Genomic DNA, 25,700 nt, shown 5'->3' with positions numbered 1-25,700 from the left:
CGAACGAATTTTTTGAACGACTCAATTTAAGGAACTCATTCTAGTGATTCAGTACAGTCAAAGGAACTGCCGATCCCATCACTACACACAACTTGGTACTAAGATTCTCACTGTTAGCATGCTAACGTCAGTATTTAAGTTTGACTTGCACATTTTAATTAATATTTAATTATTTTTAAATGTCAATTGTATTTTTTTGATGGACCTTTCGGGGTGTTTATGTAGTAGATTAAACGTACATACTTATTAGAGTGTTTTTGTCGATAGGGCGACAATGGTATGTACACAGTAGGACGTCGGTTTGGCCCTTCTCCACATTCGGTTCTACCATGTTGATTTAAACATATTCTGGGTGGCAGGGAAGATCCAAATCCCGCAAGGCATCTCGCAAAGTAGACAAGTCACCTCAGCAGGAGGACCTATCCCCTTTCAAAAATTCTTCTCGTAGTTTGAACGAGGACACGGGCGTCAACCCGGGTCGTTATTTTCCTTACTCATCAGTTTAAGGCATGCTGAGTAGAGTGCTGAGAGCTTCTATGTGAACAGACACTACACCGGCTCAGTCAGAGTGTGACAAATATCCCCACCAAGCAACACTGCCACAAATCTATTGCGTGTTGGTGTGTTTAGTCTTTTATAAAATGACGTTTGGTTGCCTAAAATGTATTTTGAATTGTGTTTTTCTTTGCCTCTACGCGAATAGTTAAGCGGTGAATTATCTTTTGGTATTCGCAAAGGCTCATGGGTAGCAAGACACTTCGACGATTCAAGAACGATCGATTGTATTGCATATATCGTAACTTTATTTGTTTTCACCTACGTCGTGCTAGATTTGTTATATTGGTATTATTAGTATAAACGTGCAAAGAATACATTTTATTTTATTTTTTAAAAACGACGTCTTGATCAATTGGGCGTCCGTCCTGTGGCCCAACACGCATGCGCAGTCGGGCAGAGGCGGAGAAAATGGCAGACGTCTCTTTGGATGAAGTGATACGACAACGCGGAATTAACGTTAAAGTGCCTATTAAACGGTAACGCAACTGCTCACTTATTACTCTAGCCATTGTTCAGTAGTCGCTAAAATATTTCATGTCGTGCATTATTAACTCCTTATATATGAGTGTTTGCTGGCTAATGTTAGCAAATGTTAGCTCATACACTGCAAACTTATTAGCATTAGCTTAATGTTAGGCCTTCACGCTCGTGTGTTTTTTTTTTTAATCCAGTTTTAAATAGAATGAGTTTGCTGTTCAACAAGTGATACACCCTGGGAATTATAACTGTTTTAATTACGGTAGATTCATTACGTGGTTTGGCAGTGCTAGCTTGCAAGTCACGTCGTGCGTCTGTTGTCGTAACTGATAAGCTAATTAGCAGTTAGCTTTCCTACAACTTCGCCTTGTTTCTGGCCTGCTTTGAATGAAATAATGCTGCATACTATTTTAGATTTTCAGAGTCCCAAAGTATGTATTTGCAAGATAACATTTAATGACGAAGTCACTGCTCTGTTTGCACTGTTAGTTCGGAACATACCAGGCTAACGTTTTAAATATCATGTGTTCATAGGGCTAGGCGACATGGCTGAAAACTGTATCATAATCAGTGTTGGCGCTAGGAATTTTCAAAATGGGGTCCCACTTTTTTGTAAGCGTTTTGAAAACAAATGATAAATGTATGCATTATCATGTTATACATCACATTCTATATTGTTTTGGAAAAGTGTTGTCATAAACGTTACTTAATTCATTTATAAAATAATACAAAAGAAAACACATTTTTATCCATATGTAAATGTATGATCATTCATTCACTTTCTTCTTTCCTTCATTCATGGATCTAAACTTTACCGCTGCCGGTATTTTTCTCTATATTTTTATTTAATAAGTTGTAGGTGTATTTATTTCAGTATAAATGTGTAAAATATTTTTTGCTTCGGTCATGTAATGATGATAATAGTGTGCCAGGGCATACATGCATATGACACATTTAATTGATTATTCTCACCTGTATGTAGATCACCAGTCCTCTAAAAACAGCCACATCTACACTTTCATGGCAAATAATTCCAAAAACTTAAAATTTTGCAATTTAGTTTCAATGTCACTTAATACAGTGGCACTCAATGCCTCTAGCATTTCATCTCTGGCTTGGTGATGGCCATAAGCTGTGTTTCCCCTTTAAGAATGGCAATATGTGGGGTGAGTGACGTGTGTAAGTGAGTGTGCAAGTTAGGAGAGGGAGCGCTAGCATGTTCAGGAGTGTTAATAGCATGGTAGATGTCCGCTTGGCTTTGTGGAAAACATAAAAAACATAAATAAATAAAAAATTCGACGGCCTCGTCATTACGACCAAATAGCGGAATTGTAGGGATCCAAATTGGAGGTTGTTTCTTGATGCCTGGTGAGGCTGGATCTTTGAAAATCAGTGCACCCGTTCGTAAGAGTGTTCTTTTGCTTAGCCCGTTTGCATGGCGTGCAAAACATCTTTCCATCGTCATAAGTGAACCATTTGCTGAAAAGTGCCTCCTGAAGCCACTTTTCATTGAAACTTCGCTTATTGGGTTTATTGCTCGCCATGACGAAAACAACAACACCCGGAGTCCTAATACTGGAAATGCAGTAATTGTGATCGATAAAACAGCGATTCAAAATTTTAAGAAATTGTACCGGAAAGTGCATTACTTTGAAGTTGACCATTAATCAATAATTTGACCCGGCAAATATAAACAAAACAAAACACAGGCGAAAGCGATAATCGGTAAAAAAAAAATGCCCACGTCCGGGAGACGCACAGACTTCCGGAATTTCACGTCCTTTCTGATTTCAATGCATAAAAAGACACAAAAAGTGTGTTAACGCCAACACTGATAATAATTTAAAAAAGTTTTATATCGGTCGATATCGATATCCGTTAGTATTTTTTGACCTATAGAAAATGAATTAAATGTATAAAACATTCAAATATAACCTTCTTCTGATTATAATCCACACAGCTATCAAGATGGAAAGGAAAAGTCAACACAACCATGGAAAACAATGGTTATGGTTTAATTTATTTCGAACATGTAAACAAATACATTGTGATGCATTATATAATTACCTATGTTCATTTCTCTAAGTAGTAGGAAGAAGCAACACTTATTTAATCCTACCCCGTTTCTAAGTTATAGCAATTACTAACATATTTGGTCACTTCCTGTTCTGATCTTGAAATTGTAACAAAATTTACACCAATGAATATCTAATTTTCAACAAAGTTCAAGATGTTTATTAAGACTCTTCTTCCTTGTACTTTGTAAACACTTGTAGTTTGTACAGCCTCTTAAAGTGGAATATATTAGTACATTGTTTGACATCTATGCGTAATCTGTTTCATAATTTAATTCCACATACTGATATGCTAAAGGTTTTAGGTGTTGTACGTGCATACAAATATTTTAAATTAGTTTTTCCTCTGAGGTTATATTTCTCCTCTTTTGTTGAGAACAATTATTGGGTAACAGTTTATAGTTTTTGTACATAATGTTAGCTGTTTGCTAGTGCACCAAATCATTGAATTTCAGTAAATAAAGGGTTTGTATGTTCTCTATATGCAACATTATGTATTATTCTGACCTGTTTTCTAACACAATTAGGAAATTAAGTGTACCTTTGTAAGTATTGCCCCATATTTTTACACAATAACTCAGACAAGGTAACACTCAATGTAAGCACAATTCTAAAATCACATAGAACGCTTCATAACCTCTGAAAATGAAAGTGGAAATAAGGACTACCGGTATATGTAAAAAATGCTTAATAAAGTGTAATTTTGCACTAAAAGTTAAAGTATCAATGATTGTCACACACACTAGGTGTGGTGAAATTATCCTCTGCATTTGACCCATCACCCTCGATCACCACCTGGGAGGTGAGGGAATCATTTTGGTGATTTAACCCCCAATTCCAACCCATGATGCTGAATGTTGAACAGGGAGGTAATGGGTCCCATTTTTATAGTCTTTGGTATGACTCGGCCGGGGTTTGAACTCACGACCTACCGATCTCAGGGCGGACACTCTTACCGCAAGGCCACTGACTACAGTGCAAAGTGCGAAAATGGAAACCTAGAGAAATCTGAGAAGAGGTTAAGTGTCAGGAAGTTAAGGCTGTGTAACATTAATTTGGTATGTTATTCCTATTTAAGTATGGAAAGGAATTCATGGTATGCAGTAACTATTATTTAAATATTTTTGGACCAAATTACTATTATTGTAAAGTAGCACACTTGTTATATTTTGTAATTTTATTCATACAGTCCTACACTTTGGTTACTACCTGTGGTTTCTGTATACCTGAATACGGACACGGGTTGAGAAGAAAAGAGGAGAGCTCATCTGTTTTTAAAAAATAATCCAAAAACTGCCGTACTGTCCAGTTGACTTTTACTGTTTTAATCACAATGTATTTGCTCTCTGCGGTGCTCTTTTTTACTTTCTTCTCACGTCATGCAAAGAATCAACTCCAGGCAACAAGATGGCGCAACCAAACTTGATAGTTGATACTGTTACCTGATTGGCTGTTAGCGTGTCACTCCCACTGATCAGTGATCACTTCCTGCGTTGCTCGGTTGGTTACCAGGGATCGAGTGCCTTTATTCATGCAACCAACCTTGCTTCGCAACTTAGTTTTATCAAATGCAATTTTTATTTATATCGATTACGTGTCTATGCCCATATATATTGATAACGTTTTATCTCCTAGCACCGTGTTTTTACTGCCATTATATACTAACATCACCACCGCCATTTTTTTGCAAACATTTGCTATTGTTGGTTTGATCAATTGTCTGTCTGATTTCTGTTGTAACATTTTTGAAATTGTAATTTCAGAACAATGTTTGGGCGAGGCGCTGGAGGAGTTGGCAAGACTTTCGATGCTCGTCAAAGGATTGGCAATATTGATGCTCGGCAGCGACTTGGTGGAGGAACAGGTAAAAATGTGTTTCATGTGTGTCAAATAATGAAAGTCAGCGTATCCATAGTACCGTATTTTGCGGACAATAGGGCGCACTGCCGATGATCGGGTCTGGTCTACTTTCATGCAAACGGCGCACCGGATTATAGGGCGCATTAAAAAATGATTTATTTTTTATTATTTTTTTCAACTTGTAAAACACTTCCTTGTCTTCTACATAACATGTGATGGTGGTTCTTTGGTCAAAATGTTGCATAGATCATTTTTTACAGATCATCTTCAAGTCGCTTTCTGACAGTCGCTTCCGGATGCGCCGTTTTGTGGGCGGTCTTATTTACGTGGCTCACCTTTGGCAGCGCCTTCTCCCCGCCATCTTTGTTGTAGCGGTGTAGCGTGCAAGGACGGGACTGGAAGAAGTGTCAAAAGATGGAGCTAACTGTTTTAATGACATTCAGACTTTACTTTAATTAGGGCTGGGCGATATGGCTTTTTATTAATATCTCAATATTTTTAGGAAATGTCACGAAACACAATATATCTCTATTTTTAATTAACACTTGATGCATATAATCACACCAGTATGATGAGTCTATGTGTCTACATTAAAACATTCGTGTTCATACTGCATTAATGCATGCTAATTTTAAACTTTCATGCAGAGAGGGAAATCACAATGAAGTCAATTTACCAAAACTGTATTTATTAAACAGCTATTAAGCAGTGGCACAAACATTCATGTCATTTCCAAAACAGAAAATGCAAGATTGTCAGAGACATTTTAAAACAAGCTATTAGTGCACTTTTGTGCATGATGTCACTAAGATGACATATCAAAACAACACTCAATTAAAGTGCACTTTTTGTACAGAACGCCACTACAATAGTTTAAAACAAATAAAGTGCACTTTTGTGCATGATGTCACACAAGATATTTCAATAACTGTCAAATAAAAATTAGCTGCATAATAGGAAATCAAATAGTGTATGTCCTTCGCTTTGTAATAGGTTACTGCGGACGTTATCTCCTTCTGCTGTTGACTATTTTTTTCATACCGTGTTGATCTGGAAATGGTTGCTTCGGCATTTTGTGGGTGTGGCACCGAATGAAGATGTTCACATGCAGAGTTTCATTCTCTAGTGGGTGACTTTTCAAATGATGCTACAAATTAGTAGTGTTGTTACTTTTTGTAGCAACGCTTTTGCCGCATACTTTACATATTACGGTTGTCTGTTCAACATCTTCCCACTTGAAGCCAAACCACCGGCAGACGGTGGACCCCCTGCTGTTTTTCTTGGGAATTAATTCTTCCTTCATTTGTTACCAGATTCGCACCTTCTTTCTCTCGTATTACCACTCGCACCGCTCCGCGAGCACCACAGCTAACGTTACCCATGTCGCTACCTTTCTGCTCCGCGAGAGTGTATGACGTGCACGCGCGACAGTATGTGACATATGTAACAAGGTGCGCTTGTTTTATGTCTCTGTGAGGAGAGACAAGAAAGGGTGAGAAACGCCTGTAGTGTATTGCCCGCAGCTAAAAGCAACTGCGTGAGAACGTATGCTGGAATATCACAATACTGTCATTTTCTATATCGCACAGAGACAAAGCCGCGATATATCGAGTATATTCGATATATCGCCCAGCCCTAACTTCAATCAATAACAGAGCAGCATTGCCTTATCCGTGGCTCACAAGAACCAACGCCAGAAATGTGTCCTGTGAAAAACCATCCGTCCGGAACTCTCTAATAACTAAAGTTCCTTGGGTGAATAATGTAAACTCACTACACCGGTATGTTTTAGTGCGTTCATGGCGAGTTTAATGACAGTTATAAGTAAGAACGTTATACTACTTTATATTAGAATTGGCAACAGCGGAGGATGAATGTCACATAACAAGAATATAGAGAAAAAGAAGAAGCTTAGCGACTACGGTGTCGGCACGGACTACAAAGGCGGACGCGTGTATATTTTCAGGACTTATGCAGATCCCAAATACACATTAGCAGGTACCAGAAGGTAAGAAAAGTCGATTTTGCATAATGTTGCGAAACAAAACGCCAGATAATGTCTTACCTTATACACACACCATAATAATACTCGTATGTTGAAGCATACGAGTATACAATCCATCAAGCAGTGCGGCTTCATAGCTTACCAAAGTCATTTTGATAGATTTTTGAGCGCCGTGTGTAGTAATGTTCTATATTTTCAATGGAACATGTAAAATGTTGGTGTTGTTTACTTGAGTGATATTGCAGTCTACACGTATCTCTTATGTGTGACTGCCATCTACTGGTCATAATTATAATTTTACCATGTACCAAATAAAATAGCGTCAGGGTCGGTAAGCACAACCAAAATGAAAAGATTTTTAAGTGCGCCTTATAGTCCGAAAAATACGGTACATTTTCATAAAGATTGTTTGTATGGTGAAGCATGTTTGATTACACGTAGACCACTGTATGATTGCTCAATGTTGTCACGCATTTTTGCAATGCGATTGTCGGCCCAAACTGCCTCCGAAACACGAAGGGGCGACGGTGCGCTTTTTCGCCCGTAAACGGTGTGTTCAAGTTACCTCGGAAGTCGGAGCTGGGAATGAGCGTTCCAGTTATGAGAAAATCAAGATGGCCACATCCACGAAAGCTATTCTTTGTACTTGCATTAACTAAATATAAACAACTAATGTGAAAATATGGACTGTTTCTGCAATCTTCAAACGCGGTGGATGAAGAGGAAACACAGATGCTATTGCTAGCCATGTAGAACGTATATACAACATAAAAAATAGTTTACACTACAGTAACGCTACCATGTAGAAACGTCCAACAATACATCGAATGTGGCTGATTTGATGGGATACAAACTAATCAGTTTTGTATTGTATTATAATATTATATGAGCTTATATTATTGTTTACATCAAGAGCAGCCATCTTTGAAGCCAAGGTGGTGAGAATACACCGACTTTCCGAGTTGGAAATCCCACCTCAAGGGGCGTTCCTGTTTAAATTCCGACTAGTAACTCAGAGACAAACGCCGCACCATAACACTTCTACATTGCTGGTGGATTCCTGCTAGTTGCTATCTGCTATCTCTTACATCATGTGTTTGGTAACCTTTTACTGTTACGTTTTTTGCTATGACTTTATGAATGCAGTGGGAGGGACTAAAAGTGAGAGAAAAACGTTCAGAATAAGTGTATATTCTTTACTTTGACATACCGAGCAAGACTGATCTGCCTGTAAGTGCGTTTAGTGTGAGAGGGAGCAAAGCCCGCTACTTGTTAAGAAGAGCGATGTGCGCATAGGCCTGGACTGATAACAAATTATATTGACCTACAAACTAATGCCGATAAACAATATTGGTGCCAATTTTTCTTTGCGACTAAATTAACCCTTACATAATAATAATACATGTGTATCCTTTTAAATGCCATAAACTTGTATTACTCATATTTTAACATTGTAATTGAAATGTGAACTTTTAAATCTCTAAGTTAAATAAAAGAAACGATAACAAAACAAATATACTTTGTTATCAACATTTTGCACTTGAATAAACATTCCAACCAAAAGCAATATTAACAGGTTAGGAAGGAGTTCAGGGTCCCTCAAATATACACAAGCAAAACAATAAATAAAATGGCTAAATAAAGTATTGACAGACAAAGTTGCATTTCAATATTGAACATGTAGGCAGAGGTCGAGTAGTACATTATTGACCCTACAATCAAATTAGGACCTTTGTAAACAAAAAGTGCAGAGTAACAATATAAACACTACACGTATAAGCAGATGCATTAGCATGTCATATGAAAAAAAACACCTACGGAGGAACTGCACTTTTTTGGAATTTTGCCTATGAGAGAGAAGAAGACAAAATGTTTTTTTTGCATAAAATCGGCTTGTTCTTGGTGGTTAGCAATGCAGCTAATAATAGCAATCAATTCCACCTCTAAATCAATTAAAAATGCATTTAAAAACCGTCAACAATACTTCATTTAGGTTCTGTAACCTGTATTATAACCAAAATGTAGCAACATTGTTATTGTAAGAGTGAACACTGAGGAATAATTTTTCTAGTGTATTAACACATCAGCGTGCTATGGTATTAGCCGTAAAAGCTAACTACGGAAAGAGGTAAGCAAGCTTCTACATCAGCCCGAAACACGTTTGAGTTTGTAATGCACAACACTGTGATAGGACACTAATCTGTACTGAGTGAAAAACATGAACAATCATATAACAGTATCTGTAAAGTATTATTTCATGTTTTGTTTGTACACAGCTAGCCAGACAGTATATGTACTGTAGTTGTAATAACACGATGACGTGCTGCGTGTAGCATGATCAATATCAACGTGACTCACTCCATGGACAGTTGTGCGTTTGGTCCAGCTGACCATGGACATTTTTTCCGGTTTATTTGGGTACGCACTCCATTTATGTCGAAATAGCATGGGTCATGTTCCACATTTACAGCGCCAAAGTCGCTTTCACCTCACTCTCTCAGCTTCTGTCTGCTCCAACGTCTCTCTTCCTTCATGTTTGCTTCTAGAAGCAGCAGGTCATTCTCCCTACATTCAGCTTCAAAAAGATAAGGTTGTGAAACCTAATTTGTCCAAAAATAGTTGTCTTCGCTGTCTGTTATCTGCCATGATTAGAAGACACACTCGCATTTGTTTCCGGAAGTAGGACACACATTTGTTGCCAGAAGTGCGCTGCTATGGAAACTGAAATAAATGCGCAGAGGAATTAGCTCCGGCAATGATTAGAATGACCAAAATATGGTAACTATTGTACATATTACATATTGTTATGAAGGTGTCTGTCACTACATTATATACATATATTTGAAGTGTGTATATAAAATGTTGATTGAGGTTTTTGAAGTTGTTTTAGAGGCTTTGAAGGCTACAACGTGACTCCTATTAGCTGCATCTTTCTAGCGTTTTTTTATCATGTAAAATCCTATTAAAAAAGACGTGTGTTCTTGTCTCTCATAATGATTGTGAACGATAGGCTAAATTCCAAAAAAAGTGCAGTTCCCCTTTAAGTGTGGTGAGAAAACACCGACATGACGATATGACAAATGTCTTTCAAGCATTTAAAAATAATGCTAGTTTTATAACAGTAATAAATGGCAGCATGTCTTTGGTGATGTACTTTACCAGACTTTATATGAGCGCAGTGCGCACACTGTTTTGTTTGCACTCGTCTTGTTCACCAAACACAAAGTGAATGTGGACTGTTGGGTGGTTGTTTCAAGTGGGCGTGCAGGTTTGTGGTATTTGCACACATTCTGCAAACTTGCTCCTCAGTCTTGATAGTCTCATCTTGTTCCAAAGGTTTCAAGTGAAAGATTCCCACATTGGTGCATGGCATTTGATTTTGTCATCATTTTGTCCATGTTAGCTGCTACATGCTAACTTGTTGCACTGTGTGATGCTAGGAATAAAGCGGGGGCGAAATAACCAATCTTATCATGCATCGCAATTCGGACTTGGACGATTATAAAATAGATTAGTAAGCGTCGATAATTGATGTATTTATTGTAAATAATGTAATTCAGAAAGTTCTAAAAATTTGCCTGACTGCTGCGAGCTATCTTACAGAGCGATTCGACCAGCTCCTTTATTTTAGGGCACTTATGTTTACAGTTTTGCACACATTTCCATTAATTTAAAAAAAATGTGATGGGAATTTATTCAACTGTTTCCTATTACAAATACACTGTTTTTAAAAGTTGCAAGTGGTGAATGTTTATTTAGCGATATGAAAATAAATGTAAAACTGCATCAATAAACATTAATTAAAGATGCAACAATAATCGATTTTTAATCAAATCAAAGCTCTTGAATTGTAAAAATAATCGAATCGTGAAGTGCACAAAGATTCCCACTTCTACTTCGCTGCACAAAGAGTCACTTTATGGAGGACAAGAGAATAATAACTGTACTTTTTCTGTAACATGTCCCATCTACACTTGTCAAAATTGACTAAAGACTTCTTTATTGTGTTGTTTCACGCTAACATAGCTTTTAGTTTGCCTGTTCTTGTTTGCTTGTCGTCTGTGTGTAACATGGGTTGTCACATGAGCTAGCCTTGTCCCCCAGTCTTCCAGTGATAATACAACTTAAGAAATGCAGTTTATTTGCCCAAATAGAGGTTTGACTTAGAGGAGATAAACAGTGAGCAGCTGTGGTAGATAATTATTTCAGTCGTGAGACTGAGCATCGCAATTGGGAATTGACATTTAGAAATTTGGATGACTCTGGGAGAATTGAAACATATTGTTGTTCGATGCCCGATGGGCAATATGGCTGAAAACTGTATCACAATATACAGTAAGTGCTTCATATTGATATACAGGTATATCGATAATTATTGGTATCGATAATAAGAATTACAAGAAAAATATATTACTGTAAACATTTATTTTAAATGTAACCTTCCTCTGAATATAATCTGTAGGAGCCTAAAAGCTGTTTAAGTTAATTTACTTTTTATGGAAGGGGCTTTTTGTTTATTCAGCCAAAATGAGACTATTTACTTTATTTGCATGCTTAGAATAATCATAAGGTACACTTTATTTTTAATTATAAAATTTGTCTAAATAATTTGATGACGTAACTGTTTGATTGCATATATGGCGGAAGGATCTGTGTGGTAGGTTGGTTTTTGGACACACTGCATTATGGGTACCGTAATGGTAGTCAGGTGCGGGGGAATTGAGCCACACAGTTTTTTGACCTCACTCTTACTTTTTCTTACTCTTACTTTTTCTAACTCGTTCTTGCTGTAACGAACTCTCTTTATTTTGCCATTCATTTGTTCCCACATATTTATTGTTTTACGTTTTTGAATGATTACGTTCACAAGTAAACGATACAAAACGAAGAGGAGCGTCTGGAGTTTTGTTTGTTATTGCCGCAGCAAGTCAGGAGCAGGAGAAAGTAGAGGAGCGTCAAGCTAAGGCTTCATTAGGAATCTACATAATCCTTTCAACTATCAAGGCCGAAAGGAAAGGAAATGTCAACACAAGCATGAAAAACACTTAATGTAAACAGAATTGTAAAATCACATTGAACACTGAAAAATAACCTAAAATTATGGTTAAAAAATAAGAAATGAGTAAGAAATGCTTAAAGTTTAAGAAACAAGTGTAAAAATGTAAACAGAGAAACCTGAGAACTGTTTTCTGCAGGTTTAGTGCCAGGAAGTTACGGCTGTGCTCTAAAGGGTGAGCGCAGCTAAGGGGGTGCGATATTCGTGGTCTTGCCTTGGATCATTTACAGACCACATTGGTCTGACTACGGTCCCTTTTGGAAAAAAATCACAAAAAAGTGCCAGGTGACTTTTTCGGTTTTATCCACAATTTCTTCATCAACCGCGAGACAATGAGATGGTTGATAATGTGCCCTAATTGGCTGTTAGCGTGTCACTCGGTTACCAGAGAGCGAGTGTTTTTGTTCATGAAACCAACCTTGCTTCCCAATATCTGTTTTCTCTCCCCGATAAAGAAGGAGGGGGACTCATCTCAATTTTATCGAACACATTTTTCTATATCGATTATTTCCCTAACCCGGTGTAGGGCTGGGCGATATACTTGATATATCGCGGGTTTGTCTCTGTGCGATATAGAAAATTACTATATAGTGATATTCGAGTATACGTTCTCACACAGTTGCTTTTAGCTGCGGGCATTACACTACATGCGTTTCCTACTCTTTCTTGTCTCTCCTTCTCACAGAGACTTAAAACAAGCGCACCTTCTTACATACGCGTGCAACGTCACATGCCCTCCCCGAGCAGAGAGGGTAACATGGGTAACATTAGCTGTGGTGCTAACGGTGCGTTGCGAGTGGTAGTACGAGAGAGAGAAGGTGCGAATCTGATAACAATTGGAGGAAGAATTAATTCCCAAGAAAAACAGCACGGGTTGCATCGTCTGACCGTGGTTTGGCTTCATGCGGGAATATGTTGAACAATTATGAGGCAAAAGCGTTGCTACAAAAAGTAGCAGCACTGCTCATTTGTAGCATCATTTGAAAAGTCACCCGCTAGAGAATGAAGAGTGCTTGAAACTACATGTCAACATCTCCGTTCGGTGCCACACCCACAAAATGCCGAAGCAACAATTTCCAGATCAACACCGTATGAAAAAAAAAAAACAACAACCGAAGGAGATAATGTCCGCTGGAACCTACCACAGAACTAAAGACATACACTTTGATTTCCTATTATGCAGCTCATTTTTATTTGACAGTTTTTGAAATATCTTGTGTGACATCATGCACAAAAGTGCACTTTATTTGTTTTTAACTATTGTAGTGGCGTCCTTTACAAAAAGTGCACTTTAATTTAGTGTTGGTTTGATATGTCATCTTAGTGACATCATGCACAAAAGTGCACTAGTAGCTTGTTTTAAAATGTCTCTGACAAGCTTGCACTTTCTGTTTTGGAAATGACATGAATGTTTGTGCCACTGATTAATAACTGTTTAAAAAAATACAGTTTTGCTAAAGTGACTTAGTTGTGATTTCTCTCTCGGCATGAAAGTTTAAAATGAGCATATATTAATGCAGTATAAACAAGAATGTTTTAATGTAGACACATAGAATCATCATACTGGTGTGATTCTATGTATCAAGTGTTAATTCAAGGTTAAGGCAAAATATCGCGATATATATCGTGTATCGTGACATCGCCCAAAAATATAGTGATATTAATAAAAGGCCATATCGCCCAGCCCTACCCGGGTGTCAGCAACCCACGGCTCTCTTTAGCGCTGTTCTGGTAGCTCCCTGGACCTCTTTCAGAGATGTGTGAAAATGGAAAGAGATGAAGAAAAAATTTTTTTTTTGTTTAATATGTTTTCTGTAGGAGAAAAAACATGACACAAACCTTCCTAATTGTTGGAAATCCCACTGTTTGTTATACATGCTTCACTGATGAGAGATTTGGCAAGCACCGTTTTGTCCTACTAATTTCAGCGATCCTTTAACTCATCGTAGTTTGTTTACATGTACAACTTTTTCCGACGCTGCCACAGAAAAACATGTTTTATGCCACTCCTTTGTCTCATTTTGTCCACCAAACGTGTTATGCTGTGCGTGAATGCACATTGATGAGCTTTGTTGATATTATTGACTTGTTGGAGTGTTAATCAGGCATATTTCGTCAGTGCATGACAGCAAGCTAATCGATGCTAACATGCTCTTGAGGCTAGCTGTAGGTACATATTGCATCATTATGCCTCGTTTGTAGGTATTTTTTAGCTCATTTAATTTCCTTTACTTATGTCCTCTGTGTATTTAATTTATATTTGCATGTCTCATGACACATTATCTGTATGTAATATTGGCTGCATTTCTCTTAATTGTTTGTGTGTTATGTTGTTCCAGACCACAGCAAACGTTACCCAGCTTGCAAAGATTGTAATAAATTCATTAGAAGAAGACAGCCCGCCGTTTCCATAAACTTGGACACACACATCTATACATCTATACACATCTAAGACAGTCATTTCCAGGAGTTATCTCATCCTGTGAGAAGCCTCCATTTTACTAATGATTTTCAATGTTGCAAAAATGTGTAGAATAAAAATTAAAATACAACATTTCTGTCAACGAAGATTTGCGTCAGCCTTTGATAGTAGGCTAATATAGACACTTACATCATGTGTTGCTTTCATTATAACACTTATATAAGGCTTTTCCTTTTTTGCGGCTCCAGACGGATATTTTTTTTTTGTGGTATTTTTGGTCCGACATGATCTTTCAACGTTTTGGGTTGCCGACCCCTTGACTAACCTGATATATATTGATAGTTTTATTGTCCAGTCCTACCCAAACCTATTAATTATAGTGACAAAGTCGTAAAGTTGGCAACACAGACTCCTCCTGCGGTGTCTTTTTATTTTCTGGCTGTCCAGATGCATATGGGCTATGTCTGGAAGCGGTTGGGTGTTGTAACGACAAGCTACCTTCACGGACACTCCCAATATGATGTCGACGTGTCTTCCAGGGGGTGGAGGAGTATATTGCATAGATATTTGTAATTCTACCTGGAGTCCTTCTTAAGACAGTGCATAATTGACAAATAAATGCAGACTTCTGCATCAGACTGTCTTCACTTTCGTTCTGTCTCTCTACAGGTTTTCCAGTGAAAGATGCCCGCGAAAAGCTGGCTCAGAAAGACGCTCGGTTTAAAATCCGCGGCAGGGGCGGGGCAGGGGGGGTCCAGGACGCCCGTCAGATGATCAACTCCCGTAAACAAGGGCAGAACGTGTTCACCGTCCCTGTGCAGATAGCCCAAAAGGCCGCCGTGACACACCCGCTCCACAGCCCCATGCTCGTGCCACAGATGAAGATCCAAGCCAACAGCAGCTTCGCGGGGGTGAACGCCAGGCTGTTTGCGTCCAACGTACAAGGACTGAGTGGGCGCGATGGCACAATGAGCCATCATCTTAACAGCAGAATGACGGACGCTCGTGATAGGCTGAGCCTGAAGAGGAGCATTGGTGCGACACAAACACAGGCGGATGCTATGTTGCCCCTCAAAATAACTAAGACCATCCAGGTGAGCAAAAATATGCTGAAGAGAATTTATAAATGTTAGAGGGGAACTGCACTTTTTTGGGGAATGTTGCCTATTGTTCAGAATCCTTATGAGAGACAAAAAGACCAACGTTTTTTGGGGGGGTTTTGCATTCTAACATGTAAAAATCAGCTTGGTCAATGGGAGCAATCAATTCTACCTCTAAATCACTTTTATGTCGAAATAGCTTGGCGTCAAATTTCACATTTTGCAGCATAGTCACTTTCGCTTCACTCTCTCGGCTTCCGTCTGCTCCAACGTCTCACTCCTCTTTCTGCTCGCTTCTATAAGCAGCAGTTCATCCTCCCTATATACAGCTTCAAAAAGATAAGGTCCTGGATCCTCATTTGTCCAAAAATAGTTGTCTTTGTTGTCTGTTACCGAATCTGCCATGATTAGAAGACACACTCGTGTTTGTTTCCGGAAGTAGGAACACACATTTGTTGCCAAAAGTTGGAAGTGTCTTGATATGGAAACCGAAATCAATGGAATTAGTTCTGGCAATGATTTAAAATGATCAAAATAGGGTAAATATTGTACCTATTACATATTGTTATGAAGGTGGCTGTTACTACATTATATATATACTTGCAGTGTGTATATTGTACATATTACATATTGTTATGAAGGTATCTGTTACTACATTATATATATACTTGCAGTGTGTATATTGTACATACTACATATTGTTATGAAGGTGTCTGTTACAACATCATATATATACTTGCAGTGTGTATATTGTACATATTACATATTGTTATGAAGGTGTCTGTTACTACATTATATATATACTTGCAGTGTGTGTATTGTACATATTACATATTGTTATGGAGGTGTCTGTCACTACATTGTGTATTGTGTAATACATACTTGCAGTGTGTATTAGGGGTTTAAAGGTACACAAAAATTTCGGTTCGCTACGTACCTCGGTTTAGAGGTCATGGTTTGGTTCATTTTCAGTACAGTAAGAAAACAACAAAATACACATTTTTTGGTTATTTATTTACCAAATTTGTAAACAATGGCTTTATCCTTTAACATTGGGAACACTGTAATAATTCTGCCCACGTTAATCAACATTAAACTGCCTCAAGTTGTTGCTAAATAAAATGACAAAAATGTTCTTCTACATATAAAAAGAGCAACATTAAACAGTTTCAAGTCAACTCATCATGCTTAATTTATTACAGCATTTGAGAAGCCTGTCGTTGATTTATTATGTAAATGTTTTATTTATATCAACATGTGATAGCAGGGACCCTGCCATTCAAAACTAGGCTGCTGCATTACTAATGATTAATGTAACGTAAGCTGAAAAAATGGTACAATAGCAATAGGAGAGACTATTCATCCCTGAACACCATGGAGTTCATGTAGGCTTAATGATGCAGTTACATTATTATATTAACTATCAGAGACAGAAACTCTTCATTTAACATAATGTCCTTTTTTGCTGCTTCAACACAGCTCAATCAACACAGAAAAAGGTAAAGTGCAATAACTGACAGACAGGGCTTTGCTGTCCGTAACACACACACGCGCACACACACCGCAAAATGAGCTAGCGTTACGCTAAAAGCGAATTAGCCTTCACCTCAAGCCAGGACTGCGAGCGAGCTGAGCTGCCTTTTATATTTCTAGAAGGTCAACGGACTCATAGTGATGTTACTAGAAGTTGACTGGGAGGTGTTTATTATAATTTGGGGAGAGTCTGCTGCCTGATGCTTACCTGCTAAACGCTAAGCACTGACTACATGCGCTCTGAATACTCACTGCTGATTGGCTGTTACCGCTCTGAATACGCACTGCTGATTGGCTGTTACCGCTCTGTTTGTAACCAATCTGCTAATTAGCTGTTACCGCTCTGTTTGTAACCAATCAGATGGTTGTGTGGGTCGGACAATGCTGGGTGCTGTGTAGAGTACTGACAGAAACAGAGGCAGAAGGAAGCGGAGGCGGCTACTTAATATGTTAGTGTGGAAACTCGTTCGGTACACCTCCGAACCGAACCGAAATCCCCGTACCGAAACGGTTCAATACAAATACACGTACCGTTACACCCCTTGTGTGTATATAAATCGTTGATGGAGGGTTTTAAAGGCTACAACAGTGTCTCACATTAGCCACATCTTCCAAGCGTTTTTATCATCTTTAAAATACCTCGCCGTGTGTTCTTGTCTCTCATAATGGTTGTGAACGATCGGCAAAATTCCAAAAAAGTGCAGTTCCCCTTTAAATGAAGGAGCTGAAAATAAATGTCCATTATCTTTTACAGCAACGTCCTGGTGTGGTTCTTGGTAGAGTGCGTCTTCCCTCACAGGTCGACATTTATCTTAACTACACCCCCCCCCCCCCCCCCCCCCCCCCCCCGTATATTTGAATAAATATACTCTCGATATGTAGTACAATTTCCCCTATTTTTCCCACTGAGATGTTTAAAAAGTTGTCTTTTCTCCCACAGCCTTTGTCAAACGATCAAGATTGCGCCCCCAGTAAACAACTGAAAATGGCTACTTCTAACCATATGCTACCACAGGTACCGTATTTTCCGCACCATAAGCCGCCCCGTGTTATAAGCCGCGCCTTCAATGAACGGCATATTTCAAAACTTTGTCCACCTATAAGCCGCCCCGTGTTATAAGCCGCATCTAACTGCGCTACAGGGAATGTCAAATAAACAGTCAGATAGGTCAGTTAAACTTTAATAATATATTAAAAACCAGCGTTCTAACAACTCTGTTCACTCCCAAAATGTACGGTAATGTGCAAATGTGCAATCACAAACTTAGTAAAATTCAAAATAGTGCAGAGCAATAGCAATAACTTAATGTTGCTCGAACGTTAATGTCACAACACACAAAATAAACATAACACTCACTTTCTGAAGTTATTCTTCATTCATAAATCCCTCGAATTCTTCTCCTACGGTGTCCGAATTAAAAAGTTGGGCGAATTACGGGATCCAAAATGGCCGGCTCCGTCTCGTCGAAGTCATCAGAGTCAGTGTCGCTGTTGTTTTTCCAGCAGTTCCGTGAATCCTGCCTTCCGGAAAGCTCGGACCACAGTTGAGACCGAAATATCCGCCCAGGCATTTACGATCCACTGGCAGATGTTGGTGTATGTCGTCCGGCGCTGTCTCCCTGTCTTAGTGAAGGTGTGTTCGCCTTCGGTCATCCATTGTTCCCACGCCGTTCGCAGTCATGCTTTAAATGCCTTGTTGACACCAATATCGAGCGGTTGGAGTTCTTTGGTTAATCCACCCGGAATGACGGCGAGTGTTGTATTTGTGTGCTTCACTTGTTTTTTGACACCATCTGTGATGTGGGCGCGCATGGAGTCGTATATCAACATGGACGGAGCTGCGTGAAAAAAGCCACCCGGCCTCTTCGCGTAAACTTCCCTTAACCACTCGCTCATCTTTTCTTCATCCATCCATCCCTTCGAGTTAGCTTTTATGATGACGCCGGCTGGAAAGTTCTCTTTTGGCAAGGTCTTCCTTTTGAATATCACCATGGGTGGAAGTTTCTGGCCATTAGCATGGCAAGCTAGAACCACAGTGTGTCGCTTAGTAGGAGCCATTTTGTGGTCTTTACAGATGTAAACACACAAAGGAAATGAAACATAATACCCGCGCGCTTCTTCTTCTATGGGGGCGGGTGCTTACCTTGGCGGTTGCTTACCGTAGAAGAAGAAGCACTTCCTCTTCTACGGGGAAAAAAGATGGCGGCTGTTTACCGTAGTTGCGAGACCTAAACTTTATGAAAATGAATCTTAATATTAATCCATATATAAAGCGCACCGGGTTATAAGCCGCACTGTCAGCTTTTGAGTAAATTTGTGGTTTTTAGGTGCGGCTAATAGTGCGGAAAATACGGTAATATTTGCTTACACCTTGTCATTCATTAGCCTTCGAATTACGTGACCTTTTGACACAATTGCATATTTTCACTTACCATATTTTCCGCACTTTAAGGCGCACCTAAAAACCTCCAATTTTGTCAAAAGCTGACAGTGCGCCTTATATATATGGACCAATATTGAGCCTCCAACAGGTAAAAGTTTCAATCAATCAATCGCAACTACGGGAAGCAGCCGCCGACTTCATTTTCCCCTGTAGAAGAAGAAGAAGCGCGCGTTTATGCTATGCTGGGATATATGACTGCGCGAGGTGTGCCGTTTCATTTCCATTTGTTTGTTTATATAAAGACCCCAAAATGGCTCCCATTAAGAGACACGCTTACGACGCAGAGTTTAAACTTAAGACGATCAGTCACGCAGTAGAACACAAGAATAGAGCAGCAGCGACACTGACTCGATTAATGACGACTTCGACGAGACGGAGCCGTATTCGCCCAACTGTTTAATTCGGACACTGAAGAAGAATTTGAGGGATTCATGGATGAGGAATAACTTCATAAAGTGAGCTTTACATGCTTATTTTGTGTGTTGTGTTGTGTGACATTAACGTTTGAGCAACGTTGAGTTATTGATATATTGTTATTGCTCTGCACTATTTCGAGTGTTACTATATTGTGATTGAAGTAACGTTTGATTTACCGTAACAGTATCACTGTTTTCTACGTGTTTATTGAATCAGGGAAAAGTTCCCCTCCACTATGTGATATAAATGTTCACTGACTTTACCTCGGGGAAAATAATAAAACAGCTGTTTTTTCATTTTGGGAGTGAACAGAGTTGTCAGAATGCTGGTTTGTAATCTATTAATAAAGTTTGACTGACCTATCTGACTGTTTTGTTGACATTCCCTTTAGCGCAGCTCCATCTAATGGATGCATAACGTAACCCCAGCCTCTACTGTAGCGTCTATTCTATGCGCCTTATATATGAACAAAGTTTTAAAATATGCCATTTATCGAAGGTGCGCCTTATAATCCGGTGCGCCTTATAGTGCGGAAAATACGGTACTTAAAACTTGGTTTTCGCCTTGTTCATTTCACAGGATGGCATAGCAGGATCCCCGTTTTCCATGTCAGGCCCCATAACCAAGGTGGTTAAAAATGATGCTTACTCCGCCCCCCGGGCTCCTGTCCCAGTTGCTCCCACTCGGCCCACCACTGGCCAAGCGGCCCCCCGGCCCTGCGCTATAGCCTTGCGGCCTGTTTCTCGGGCTCTTCAGCAAAGCTCAGCCGAGCCCAGCGCAGCACCTGCTGCCCCTCAGGTAAACATCCTTTACCTGGCAAGGCACAGGTCCCATTATGGGCGGACCGTAATGGCAAAAATTATAATCACGATTATTTTAGTTGATATTAATATCACGATTATTCATTAATGTGAAAACGTTTATTGTACCACCAAAACTCAACTTTAAATATAATTTTAAAGAACAACTAGGTATGAATGAATAACAAGCAGCTGAAATAAGAGTAACAACAATAAATTAAAATAACATTAGCAATAAGAAAACATAATAAAATTAATTTTTCCATTTTGATTTTTTTATCTTGTGCTTGTCTGTCTTTATCTGTGCTTTTGTGTCATACTTGCAATATTTATCAAACATATCATAATTTATTTAAAGGGATTTACAAACTCACAAATGTTTAATTAAATGCAAAAATTCTCACGTTCATTGGTTCAAAACATCTTTTTCAACAATGTTCACCAGTATTTTAATTCAAAACCTAATCTTTTTTGTAATTGTATCAATAAATGTTTTAAGTACTGTATTTGCTGGACTATAGAGCGCACTGGTATATAAACCACACCCACTAAATTTTAGAAGAAAGAAATGTTTTCCTTATGTTAGCCGTGCCGGTCTATAAGTCGCAGATATATATGTTGTGAAATTAGTTATTTACACTGAAATATTTTGTAAATGTTTATTTACATACCTTAATTGTTTCCAAATAACACGTCAGTAAAACGGCCGATCAAACAAAACAGAAGTCATCGTCATGGACACTAGCTGCGCAAGCTAGCTCTCCAATCAGCTAAACAGACTCAATAACTCCACCGTGACGTTTTGGTGAATTTACTGAGGAATTTGTGAAACTGAGACAATGCAAAAAGAATGCCATTGTAAGTTAATAATACTAACACAGACACTTGTAAACGTGTTAGCATTATAGATAATGCTAATGACGCTAGCTTGATTACATTACAACAGCATGTACAAATATGCAGGAAAACACTCCTACAGACATCACACACGGGACGGTTTAGTAAGTAAAAACGGTTTTAGTTAAATTGTAAAACTTACAAACGTTTGGAGTGATGACTGAAGAATCATTTCAAGCAGAAACACTATGGACGGTTTTACTTTCGGTTTAAGGCAAATCAGGAGGTACATTTTCAACTCACAGCACCTGCAGTGAGTGAACTCGTCTAAATGATGGCGCCACACACTATTTCAGTCCTCTGTTTGGGTTTTATGAAAACTATTGAACACAAAATATTGTAGCAATTAGCGGGGGGGAAATTCTTAAATTTGCAGCGCTTTTTTTTATAAGCCGTAGGATTCAAAGTGTAGGAAAAAAGTAGTAGCTCGTAGTCTGGCGTTTACAGTATATAATGCTAGTGTAAGTTACTTTTTTGAAACCTTTATTTTGTCAGTGCAGTCAGACCAAATGTTGTTGTGAAAGGGCAAAGAGTGCGGCTGTTCTGATCTTTAAGCTGACTTGATTTACTTAATTTGAATAATATGAAACTGTACATATCGCATGTTCAGAGTAATTATAAGGGACTCTTTAATTATTTGTAATTATTACATTTGCGTGAATAACGCAAATGAGAAGTGAGAAGATGGATGGGTTTATAAACTCAGTAAATTTGTCCCTGGACACATAAGGACTTTGAATATGACCAATGTCCTTTTTTTTTACAATTATATTTTTTATAATTTTTAATTAATTTTATCATTTGTATTATAGTGAAGGACATGCAACTGTTTAATTGCGTTTATGGCGGAAGGATCTGTGTAGTGATATGGTTTTGGACATTGAATTATGGGTATAGCAGAATGGAGCCACACAGTTTTTTCATCTTTGTCTTATTTTTCTCGATACATTTTTCATGTCACATTGTCGTCGTCTGACATCTTGGAATGATGAAGTTTACAAGTAAATGTGTCACAAAACGGAGTGTCAAGCTAAGGCTTCATTCGGAAACTACACACTCCTCAATGGCCTTCTTGAAACTAGCGACGCCGTCCTGATTAGCAACCTGCTCATGTCACTTTGTTTCTTTCTTTCTGACACCCCTTTAAGTGGCATGCTGTGTTTGTATCATTTGCAGCCCGTGTTCAGCCCTCTGGAGGGAACCAAAATAACGGTGAATAACTTGCATCCTCGGGTGACGGAGGAAGACATCGTGGTGAGTAAACACCACACATCCGCGCGTTCGGCGTTCCACGCTGCTGTTTAGTGACTCACTGTGTACTTTGTCCTCTCAGGAGCTGTTCTGCGTGTGCGGTGCCTTGAAGCGGGCGCGCCTGGTGAAGGTGGGCGTCGCTGAAGTGGTGTTTGTCCGCAAAGAGGACGCCGTGAGCGCGTACAGGAAGTACAACAACCGCTGCCTGGATGGTGGGTGTTGTTTATAGATTGCGGGTGTATGGAAACACAATCCATCTTCACGTTTAGGGTCGTACGGTATACCGGTACTAGTATAGTATCGCGGTACTAATGAATCAAAAACGGTACTATACTCTGTTTGAAAAGCACCGGTTGCTCTATTTATTTATTTTTTTAAACGAGCATTACGGCACGTCGTAACATTGCTGGTTTTACGAGTAGAGGAGCATGTTCGGCAGAGCACACGTACGGAGTACTTACAAGCAGACACAGTGTGTAGACAGAAAAGGGTGAACGGACGCATTTTGGCCTAAAAACTAAAGATAAAGGTGAAGCTATAACACTGAAACCCCCTCAGGAAGAGGTGCTTTAAAACATGGCTAGCTAGCTAGCAGCTAACAATCATCCACAGTCGGCAGTGTTTTAGCTACTTCTAAATGACTAATCCTCGCCTCCATGGCGACAAATAAAGTAAGTTTCTTACAAGCACCATTGTCACTGGAGGACGAGGAATAGCTAAACCTGCTTCACTACACACTGTAGGAGGACACAATAGCTCACCGCTAACAAGCTAGCACTCCTGAATGTAAACAAATGCCATGGGCGTAGTGGGTAGAGCAACCGTGCCAGAAACCTGAGGGTTGCAGGTTCGCTCCTCGCCTCTTACTATCCAAAAATCGCTGCCGTTGTGTCCTTGGGCGGGACACTTCACCCTTTGCCCCCGGTGCCACTCACACCGGTGAATAGAATGATGAATGATGGTGGTGGTCGGAGGGGCCGTTGGCGCAAATTGCAGCCACGCTTCCGTCAGTCTACCCCAGGGCAGCTGTGGCTATGAAAGTAGCTTACCACCACCAGGTGTGAATGATTTATGGGTTCTACATGTAAAGCGACTTTGGGTACTTAGAAAAGCGCTATATAAATCCCAGGTATTATGGGTGGATCTCCACCTAACATCCACTGTAAGGATACCAAGTCCAGTAGTGTATCTAGTCGATACTACTATGATAACATCGATATTTTTTAGCATCACAAAATCTTTTTTCCTTTTTTTAAATTCATATTATGTTTATAGCCGCTGCTCCTCCACTTCGAGAGGAGCCAGATGAGGTGGTTCGGGCATCTGGTCAGGATGCCACCCGAACGCCTCACTAGGGAGGTGTTTAGGGCACGTCCAACAGATAGGAGGCCACGGGGAAGACCCAGGACACGTTGGGAAGACTATGTCTCCCGGCTGGCCTAGGAACGCCTCGGGATCCCTCGGGAAGAGCTGGACGAAGTGGCTGGGGAGAGGGAAGTCTGGGCTTCCCTGCTTAGGCTGCTGCCCCCGCGACCAGACCTCGGATAAGCGGAAGAAGATGGATGGATGGGTTTATAAACTCAGTAAATTCATCCCTGGACACATGAGGACTTTGAATATGACCAATGTATGATCCTGTAACTACTTGGTATTGGATTGATACCTACATTTGTGGTATCATCCAAAACTAATGTACCGGTAAAGTATCCAAACAACAGAAAGTGATTATTACATTTTAACAGATGTGTAGATGGAACATTTTAAAACAAATTACCAGATATTAACAGGAAATGAACAAGTAGATCATACATTTTTACAGTTTGTCCCTCATAATGTTGACAAAATAATAGAATGGAAAATGACAATATGTTACTGCATATGTCAGCAGACTAATTAGGAGCCTTTGTTTGTTTACTTACTACTAAAAGACAAGTTGTCTAGCTACTAAAAGACAAGTTGTCTAGTATGTTCACTATTTTATTTAATTATTTTAACTTGCAATAATAAACATCTGTTTAATGTACCGTAAGATTTTTTTTGTTAGAATAAAGCCAATAATGTTTTTTGTGGTCCCCTTTATTTAGAAATGTATGGAAATACATTTTGGTACCGGTACTAAAATATTGGTATGGGGACAAGCCTAATCACGTTGTTTTTCACCCACACACAGGTCAGCCCATGAAGTGCAACCTTCATATTCAGGGAAATGTCATCACTTCTGATCAGCCTATTCTCTTGTAAGTAAACACTAACCAACGTCATCCTTGAATCTGCTTAAATGATGGAAAGCGCCACGCTACTTAGCAACTGACACGGTAGTCAAGTTTGAATTGCCACCAAACACATTTTAAGATGTTCAACACTCCACTGCCCTCTGGTGGCTAAAGTAGATTCGTCACGTTTAATGAGTCAGATAAACCGTGATGAATGTGGCCATATGAATCCCCTTCTCACTCTGTATACGTTGCGAAATTAATTTTTTACACAAATATTTTGTTAATGTTCATTAACTTAATAAACATTAAGTGAAAAGGTGAATAAAAAATGCTTGAAGTACCGTGTTTTCTGGATTATAGAGCGCACAAATATATAAAAATTTCAGAAGAAAAACATATTTTTCCATATATAAGCCGCAGATATATACGTTGTAAAATTAGTTATTTACACAGAAATATTCTGTAAATGTTTATTTACATACCTTAATTGTGTCCAAATGGTAAATAATAAATGCTTGAAGTACCTTTTATTTTCTGGACTATAGAGCGCACAAATATATAAGCCACATCCACTAAATTTTAGAAGAAAA

At 39.0% G+C, this 25,700-nt stretch overlaps 1 protein-coding gene and 1 non-coding gene across 4 annotated transcripts in view; one reads left to right on the top strand and one right to left on the bottom strand.

The window, feature by feature from the left end:
* Positions 1-357: 357 nt before the first annotated feature.
* On the bottom strand, positions 358-511 carry LOC133615746 (U12 minor spliceosomal RNA). Its single transcript, XR_009816760.1, has one exon. It is a non-coding gene; the product is annotated as a U12 minor spliceosomal RNA (small nuclear RNA).
* A 324-nt stretch (positions 512-835) lies between these two features.
* poldip3 (polymerase (DNA-directed), delta interacting protein 3) overlaps positions 836-25,700 on the top strand; it is a 28,446-nt gene continuing 3,581 nt past the window's right edge. Inside the window, exons 1-9 of one of the 3 annotated variants that reach the window (XM_061973567.2) lie at positions 842-1,034; positions 4,874-4,974; positions 15,123-15,547; positions 17,841-17,885; positions 18,027-18,101; positions 20,526-20,744; positions 22,820-22,897; positions 22,977-23,106; positions 25,065-25,131. In XM_061973567.2, the coding sequence (XP_061829551.1) occupies positions 940-1,034; positions 4,874-4,974; positions 15,123-15,547; positions 17,841-17,885; positions 18,027-18,101; positions 20,526-20,744; positions 22,820-22,897; positions 22,977-23,106; positions 25,065-25,131 (1,235 nt within the window). In that variant the 5' untranslated portion in view covers positions 842-939. Of the gene's footprint in view, positions 1,035-4,873; positions 4,975-15,122; positions 15,548-17,840; positions 17,886-18,026; positions 18,102-20,525; positions 20,745-22,819; positions 22,898-22,976; positions 23,107-25,064; positions 25,132-25,700 lie in introns of all 3 variants that reach the window. The other 2 variants (XM_061973568.2, XM_061973569.2) reach the window with 2 other exon arrangements.

Source organism: Nerophis lumbriciformis, linkage group LG22 (assembly GCF_033978685.3).
Source record: "Nerophis lumbriciformis linkage group LG22, RoL_Nlum_v2.1, whole genome shotgun sequence".
Taxonomy (NCBI): Eukaryota; Metazoa; Chordata; class Actinopteri; order Syngnathiformes; family Syngnathidae; genus Nerophis; species Nerophis lumbriciformis.
Note: the sequence above shows the minus strand (reverse complement) of the source record. Positions and strands in the feature narration are given on the sequence as shown.